This window comes from Vollenhovia emeryi, unplaced genomic scaffold (assembly GCF_000949405.1).
Source record: "Vollenhovia emeryi isolate VEMERY1.0 unplaced genomic scaffold, V.emery_V1.0 DF939132.1, whole genome shotgun sequence".
NCBI lineage: Eukaryota > Metazoa > Arthropoda > Insecta > Hymenoptera > Formicidae > Vollenhovia > Vollenhovia emeryi.
In genome coordinates, this window is record NW_011967234.1 from 2,649,890 (window position 1) to 2,658,566 (window position 8,677).

The 8,677-nt window shown below is 44.8% G+C and overlaps 1 protein-coding gene across 1 annotated transcript; it reads right to left on the reverse strand.

Moving 5' to 3' along the window:
• Positions 1-256: 256 nt before the first annotated feature.
• LOC105568057 (probable small nuclear ribonucleoprotein G) lies at positions 257-1,418 on the reverse strand. Its single transcript, XM_012023420.1, has 4 exons — positions 1,235-1,418; positions 1,094-1,116; positions 521-645; positions 257-410 (listed from the first exon to the last, which is right to left on the reverse strand). The coding sequence occupies exons 1-4, from the start codon at positions 1,264-1,266 to the stop codon at positions 360-362; spliced, it is 231 nt and encodes a 76-aa protein (XP_011878810.1). The 5' UTR covers positions 1,267-1,418; the 3' UTR covers positions 257-359.
• Positions 1,419-8,677: the final 7,259 nt, after the last annotated feature.

The following is an 8,677-nucleotide window of genomic DNA, read 5'->3' on the forward strand; positions in this document are numbered from 1 at the left end:
GTTGCGAGAACCAATCGCAAATCCGTTTAGCATTTCGGTACGAGTGTATGTGCATACAAGAGAAACTCCAATCCACTATTGGTTGTTTCAGCAAAGCCTTACGCAGGTTACGCTGCACGTGACTGCACCCTTAGTGCCTACACCCCTATTTATTACTATGGAAACGGTTTATCTCTAGATAAAGATTCGATTCGGATATAGTCTACTACCGACGGAATCATTTACGATATATGAAAGAAATAAAATAATCTAAATTATTTGCCAAAGGATCAGACTAGTAACATCTTGTGTATATTTGAAAGTTGTCCATTATTTATTTAAAAATATAGATATTAGAGATAAGTCTACTGCAGTGTACATTATATTCGATCTAAAGCTTCTAGCATTATAACGCTGTTCCCACGAATCACCTAGAAATATACAATTTATCTGAATGTACGAACATTGAGGGTAATATTACGAAACTTATTCGCATAATCCGCTCTCGTGACAGTAAGTATAAGGCCGTCGCTGAACTTACCACCATTCCAATATTGTTTTTAGTGCCGTCCTTGCACTCTTCCACGCTTTCGTCTATGACCATGTTCATGAATGGGTCGAAACCTCTCAATATCCCGACGACGCGTCGACCGCCGTTCAATTTTACTGAAAGGTGTTTCGAGAAAATCAGATTCAAGAACAGAACAGTTGTAACATAGAAATGCACTCGTGTCGCCTTTGCATACTAAAAGCGTTTGCACATCTTACGAAAAACAATAACACTAAAACTGCTTTAATTTTAATTATGTACGTTTACGGCTAGCTCCCTTGTGTCCGAGTAACGTGTTAGCTAATCAATTTGCAACGTTCGTAGCAATTGTATTGGCTACACGTGTTTTTAGACGAAGCTTAGGAAAGCTTTGTTTCACAGAAACCAAGCTCAAGTTGGCTCTATAGCAGAGAAGAAAAAATATGAATATCTTGACGATGTACTTCTTTGTCAAAAAGGTTACTTTTCAAACTTAACCTCTCAGCAAGGCTCAAGCTGGCTTAATCTTTTTCTTGTAGGTGCAACTTCGGACTTTATCAGTGCGTTGTCGCGTTATTTACTTACAGGACAGTCTTTTATCCATGTACCTGAAATTAATACGCAGGTATTAGCGGATATGCAATGCAATAAAACGACGCGTATGAAGAACGAACGACTCGCCGGTAGCGCGAGAGATCGCGTCGGCTTGCGAAAAATATACTTCACTTTTTCAGCTCCGGCGGATGTGCTTTGCTCATTTTCGCTCGATTACTTGATAAAACACCCGGCGAATCTCGTGCCCCGGTCAGTAATAACAGGACCCAAAAGTAACGCGACTTAACATAAATCACAAACAATATAGGGACACTGGAGGGGATAAACGCACGCTCGATTCTCCAAGCTTCGGCCACCTTCGGAAGAGGGCAGACGATACGTTCTTCTTTTCCCTTTCTCTCTTCTCCTTCTGCGCGCGACGATTTGTAATTTTAATCTTCTCCATTCCTTTATTTCTCGCGGAGTTAATCAGCTCTCGCACAGTAATTGAAGAAGGGAAAAAGTAAGTGATATAATTAATTCGACAATTGAAGAATTCTCTTCGCTTTGTAGGAGATAAGGAGATAATAATTCTCGCGGGAGAAAGCAAGGCGATATGGCGTTGAAAGAGCCGTGTGAGTCGGGTGTCGAGAAACGCAGAGGACAACATCTCGGTCCATATGAGTTATGGGATCGTAACTTTATTTCCTTTCCTACAACATTGGTACAACACGAAATGAGCGCGTCGCTCGTATCTTCGGGATAATCGTCGATAAAGCGTCTCCGCGGTTTCTCTCGCGATCCCGCGAGCGTCAACTACGATCGCACGAAGCACGCGCGAGCTCCCGTCGTCGCGTTCTCGCGCACGCCGAGACGCTATCGGTATAGAAAATACAAGTACGCGCATGTGTTTATAAAAGTACAACATCAACTTCGCCTCCCGACCGCAAGAAACGATACTTGTCCTCGTACGTCTCAGAAATGTGATCGCCACGCAGATAATGAACACCCGGCAGTTTCCTTCCCTCGTTAACGAATGAAGAATAAAAACATTCAAGAGAAGACTGACATCAAGATTGAGCTCAGAAGAATCCCGAAGGCGAGTCTCTTCCGGACGACGAACGGATTTCTCGTGCGATACAAATAGATTTACAAATTGCACGAAAGAACGAGCCGTTTGAGGCTTTTAATAGCTGTGTCGATATTAAGAGCGTTACGCTTGGACAGAAGTAATTTTCCCTTCGACGCTTTCCGCGAAAAGATTCGAGTTCGTAACACACAAACATTCCGAAAGACGTGTGAAACCGAGAAGATCTTTGTGGCGTTTCTTATAATTGTCTCTCTGGCCTATATATAATGCATTATATCACGGTGACACTTAGGATTATAATATTTTAGATATCATATGCGTGTCCAACAACGTATACATCAGAGTTCAACAATATCGTGAAAGCGATGGAAACGAAGGCTTCGCGATCCCCGGCGCGCATTTAAATCGCTAAATAACGTTGCCCGCTCCCCCACCCCCCGTCTTTCGTTTGCGTTAAAATCTTATTAAATGAAGAGCGGACACCGCAGCGAACGGGATTCGCTAAATCGACCTGGTTCCAATTACCGTCAAACGTGCGACACTCGATTCGCGATTAAAACTTATTCCGGAAGAACATGGACATCGTGAAGAAGCGCTATTACGATTCGATTAACGACACAAAGGAAGAGCTGGCCTATCGATTTTCTACGGTAGCGAAGCGCAATGGAGCCTCGCGAGTCTACAATACAAAGATACTAGCACATCGATCCGAATTAATCGGCTAATTTCCGTGGAATGCCATGATAAGTGTCTTCAATACACGCACTTTGAAAATACGACATATCGAGAGCCATGTAACGTCTATAAATGGTCGATCAAGGTGCGGCTGGACCCGGCATCTAGCAGTCGAGCTAATACATTCTTCGCCAGCGATCTCTGGACTGCGAAAACGTCCCCTGTCCCTTCTCGCGGCTCGCATCGGGCGAGGAAGAGATGAAGAATCGCTCAAACACCAGTAAACTTTAACCAACGAATCTAAGTACGGGATGCGCATCTTTCAACGAGGTTTCTCTCTCCCAAAACAACTTCGTTCACGCGACTTACGTCTGTAGTGAGGGGTTTTTACATTTATATTAAACGTGTGCAAAATTCTAAGCTGGAACGGATTGGCACGGCGAGTCGTGAGAGAACGACCCGCGAATGTTTCTCGCATATCATATCCGTATGTACATATATTCCTCATACGGACTATAACTCGGCTTAATTACTAGGAAGTTTCTCGGTCGTCTGCAGCCTGTACTCTCTAGGTGGATCATCGGCTTTGTCTTCCGTACATAAATATATGAAGAATACACGGAGAGTTTTATCTTGAAGTTTATCCTGAAAAATCATGCGTGGGACAACATGGCATTTTGAAGAACTTTGTGAGTTTTTGAAACTTTACCATATATTTTACCAGTAAAATGTATACTAAGTATAAATTACTAGTGAAATGTACGAAAAAATGTCAAGAAACTCATAAAATTCTACGAAATGCCGCGTTGTCCCACGAGCACATAACTTTCGGGATAAATTTTAAAAGAACGTTTTCTCCGCGCGTGTACCGATATGTTTACACGAAGAGGTACATTCACAAAGCAATCCCCTTAATCCTCAACAAATGTCGAGTCTGCTTCAGGATAATGACTCGTATAAAGAGCGACACTTCTTGGTAGACCACTAATTTACAAGTTTATCCAGCAACAGACCCCTCGATTTTGCGAATCGACTCCCTCCCGACGGGACCACCATTCTTATGTTACAATGAACGATGTACATCTTAATTTACACAGTTAAAAAATTAAGTGTAACGCGCGCGAAGTAATCTTATAGAGATAATTAGGATGTCAGTTGTACTTGAGACGTCGAGTGCGGTAAGTACAGCGATGAATTTAACAGCGTGGCGCGCAACAAGAACAACCGATGAGGTACGTTAGAGATCTAAAGGACCTACACCGCGAATGCATGCCCACGCTTACAGTACACGGTTTACATCTCGCAGTATATTCGCCGCCGAGGATGGCGGCACGATAATAAATATAAGAAATCTTTGGTCGTACGTGAACGCCCGGACGAAGGCAGTGAGAGCGACCCTCTCGTGGCGCGTCCAAAAATAATACCTTTGGCAAAAATGAGGAAGCTCTCGGGTTCCGATTGGATTTCAAGTAACAACGAGATATCCCGCGGAGGGCGTGAAATCTGACACCTAAGTAGTTAAGTACGTTGTCCAATTACGCGAGTATATAGCTTCAACGGTCCACGGAGGAGCGAAAGGCGTCTAAAAGAGGCCTGGTCATCTACCGAGGCGCGCAGGATGTCTTTTAAACGTCTTTACGGTTACTTTTAGACATGTCATTCGGAGTTCTAGGCGACCCCTGGATTGTTGCACGTGGTGTGTTAAGGGCGCGCAGCTCGCAGCTTTAAACGCGGCGTCCGGCTCGCGCGTTTCTTGCACAATTTCTCTGCCGATTACGCTAGTGGAATGTAGTTACAGTACTCAGATTTTGCGATAGTTTTAATGGATCGGATTGATATGCCGCCGCGGCGGAAACGCGCCAAATGCCTCGCGATTCATTTTGACCTCGTCGACGACAAACGTCGCATATTTAATCCTTTCGATACCGAATTTTACTACGCTTCTTACAGCGCGAATAAAGTCTCGTCTTATCGCAAATCGCCGGAACTCATCTCCGAAGGGTTGCAAAGTGAGATATAAAAAAGGAACTTGAAACGTATCAAATTTTCTTCCCATTAAAATGCCGAGTCTTTCTCTATATTTCTCTCGGAGTTACTTTCGTCCACAGAAATGTGTCGCGCCTGTACGAGCCGAGCACGAGTGGTACCGAAAGGGTTAAACACATTTTCTGGTTCACACAACGCGATTGACGTCACTGCGGGCAACGAACGCCATACGTTATCAAACCATCGTCTCGCGAAAGATCTTCACTGACGAGTCCGCATGCTTGGTGTGCACGTATCTCGTTATCGTTCTGACGGCGTTGTTGTTGTTGTTGATGCCGTTGAGCAGCTCGCCGCTCCTCAGCCCGGACTTGGCCTCGGTCTGCATCTCCCTCGTCGTTTCTGCAGCCAGGAACGACAATATCGTTCTGAGCGACAACTGTTATCATGCATTGCCGTGAAAGATGAAACTGAATTGACATCAAACGAGGCTCTACCGACGCTACTTGGGCGGCATCGATCTCGCGAGTGGAATAATTTCCACGTTTCTCGAGTCCGGATGAAAGCGTTAATTCGCGAATCTCCTTTTTATCGCCGAGGGGGCGATAAGTAAAATTATTCCGGAGTCGAATCGCGTATCTCAACGCCGGAAAGATAATCCTTATTATCGTTCCGCGTAAGAATGACGAAACGGCGATGAAAATTATCGCCCGTACAGCACGGAAGCTTGCAGCCATATTGCAGCCAAATTGCTGCGATGTGGCCGCAAGTTCTGCGTGGCTAAAACTATGCACAGACACATCTCCCTCAATGTGCAACAAACAACTACGACTAGACACCAAGTGACACCAAGACGAGTAGTGGCCGGGCATGCGAGAAATCCGCGTCGGAGACGCGCACGTTCCGCATCTCGGCACCGAGCTTCTCGCATACCGATGCCTGTTTCTACCAATGCAGATTCGGATCAAAAATTTGACGAGTCTAATAAGCGACGTTTCTAAGTAATTCACTTAAATTTTGCTCTTTCATACATCTACAACTTTACGCTATATTGTCGATATCATAAAAAGCATCGATGCGTCCTTACGTCGCTTATTAGCGACTCGTCAAATTTTTGATCCGCATTTGGTACCCTGTCGGAAATAATTACTTATACAAAATTCTACAAAAAAATTAAATACAACTGCCAGAATCTAAGAAATTCTACGTAAATTTGAAAAGTGTTATAAAAATCAACATGAAAATGCTAGAATTGGAGCACTTTTGTTAATTTTGTAACATTCTACAAGTAAGCAGATGTTTTAATTCTTTAAGATTTCGTTGTATGTCAAATTGTTAAAACTAGTAAAGTTTTGTACTAATTTTCACAAAATTGCACAGTAGATATTTTGACAAAAAAATTAATGTTTCAACGAAGATATAAAAATTTCTACAAATTTCTATTACACGTCAATTTTTTGTAGTTATTTGTAGAAATTTTTTCCGCTAGGGTGTCTGATTCGAATTTGGTCACATTACCCTGACATTAATCTCGGTTTAATTTACTTTCCACCTTCTTCCAACTGTGACAACTAGCGCGAGATAAAGAGAAAGTTAAACCGAGATCAAAATTAATCTACACTGGCAGAGACGGACACGAGTGTGTTAGGACAGGTGGTTAATGACACTCTGAGACGCAGCAACGCAGATCGCGGAAGCGCATCCGTTGTACGATCCTTACCGTGTGCCTCCCTTCTCGGGCGATCGCGCGTCACGAGTCGCCGCAACATCGGCGACGTTTCCGTCGTTGCAAATTACGATTGTGCATGACGGGAAATTGCGGGCGAGCGATAAACGACATAACTGCGCGGCAGTAACAAAAAGAAGAGAGAACGTAAGCGGTGAGGCGAGAGATAAGGATTAAGCAGAAATATACTGCTGAATATTCTGAAAAGGCGTATAAATAGGCCGGATTTTTGTAGAGTCTCGTTATCGACCACGTTTACGGCGTGAAACGCGAGCGTGGCGTGATACCTTGAGAGAGAACGTCCGGGCGCAGCGTACGACAGAGTAATACGTTATTATTTTTGCTTTCCAATTTTTTTTCTCTCCCCCTGCCGTACTGCGCTCCACGATTAGGATTTGCGGCCGCCAGCGGTTATTGGAAGTGCGCAACGTGCGGAAAATTAAATTAAAATATACACACGCTGTGTACGGGTGTGTGTGAAGCGATAATCGATAAGTGTAACCCCGAGATAAAAGGGAAGTGCAGCAAAATCGCCATTCAGCAGCAATAAGGCACACGACAGGCGCTCCCGTCACACAATAAGACACACGTTAGCCAGTTTTTCTACGGGACTCTCGTCTGAACGGAAATTCGCTCTGTTCGCTTCGTTCGGCCTCGAGAGCAGGCTCTTGTCGCAAACGGCCCTGTACGTCCTACACAGAGAGCGTTAAAAAATAATATATAATCATAAATCTAAAAATAATGCAACTGACAAGTGCTCTGCTCGCCGCGACATCGAATCGTTGACGTTTCCGACGGTCTCCACACCGCGACTATGTGCTACTAAAAAGAGCGTATCGGGAAAGAAACAAAGGGACGAGCAGGTCGCGCGTTATTCGCTGTCCCTCGAACATTTTTCTCGCACCGCGGCTTTCTCGCGATTGTCGTGCGCGCGAGACGGCAACAGCACGCTCTTCGTCGAACTCGAGAGAGAGAAGAATTATGGCCCGATCGCATTTTTCGTCGCACGGGAACAAACTGAAACTGGAGGAGACAAATAAAAAAAAAAGCAACGTTCACGTGTATGAAAAATAAAGTTGTATTTATAAAATGGGGCGGAGGGGGGGGGCGGGGCGGAGGGAGGGAAAATATATTATATCGTCTCGTCGACGAGCTATGTACACTCCGAACGAAGAGGAATTCGCGATACATCCTAGATCAGCCTACGCGGTAGAAAATAAAACAAAAATGCAGTACAACAGCGTCGGGGGGTCTCGACCCCGTCGCCCGTCGCAGATTCGTCGGTTTAAAAACTAGTATGGCAAAATCGGGAAACGACCGGCCGCGGACCCTCCGGGCGACCGTCGAGGAGGAGCCGCCTCGCGGCGTCGTTTCGCGCGCGAACGGAGAGAGGTATAACGTTAAGTCACAATTGTCAGCGACATTACTCCACGCCTCGCCCGCGTGGCAAGAATTCGAGCGAAACGGACGTAATCGCGAGCGCAGTCAAACGCCAAAGTTGCCGGTCTATCGTCGCTAGCGATACGGTTCTCCGTCTGAAGACGAGGGGTGAAGCACCGACGAACCGAGGTGCTGTACATGGAGTAATGCGCGCTCTAACACCATAAGTAAGCTCGAACTTCCGTCCGTTCCCCAACTCGGCGGACTATTGAGGGATCCACTTTACTTCAACTCGCGCAACGCGTCCACCCGGCGGGCACAGGATGTAACTGCAATATTACACAACGTGAAAGTAACATGCGATATAACGGCAGCTGTTATACGGTAATTATATGTAATTTTTCTGCAATGATGGACAGAATGGTTGCGACACTTTTAAATGAGTTTAGGAACGAGCATTTAAATTCTTCTCCGAGGAACATTTTACTCGATTATTTTACTCCATCTTGAGCGCTTCCGATCTATTTTGCAGGTATAAAAGCCACCTCTAAAGGTGGCCGATGAGCCTTCTGATTGGCTACAAGCTACTTTTAGAGGCGTTTTTATCGATAAAAGAGGTTTCAGAGTACGGGCCTAGGAATTGCTGATGCCTTACCAATTTCGGCACAGGTAGAACACATATACGTTTGCCATGTACATGCAAAATGTATAAATGTGTTGATATGGACACAGATTCGTGTGGGAAGGCAGCAGCGATTCCTAGTGTACGTACAATATAACT

What these genes read in the sequence shown, in the direction of transcription:
- LOC105568057 (XM_012023420.1), bottom strand. Translation starts at nt 1,266, where the DNA reads ATGAGCAAAGCACATCCGCCGGAGCTGAAAAA. An exon ending in CATCCGCCGGAGCTGAAAAA is followed by an intron (nt 1,117 to 1,234) that starts GTGAAGTATATT and finishes TATTAATTTCAG; the next exon opens with GTACATGGATAAAAGACTGT. An exon ending in CATGGATAAAAGACTGTCCT is followed by an intron (nt 646 to 1,093) that starts GTAAGTAAATAA and finishes AACACCTTTCAG; the next exon opens with TAAAATTGAACGGCGGTCGA.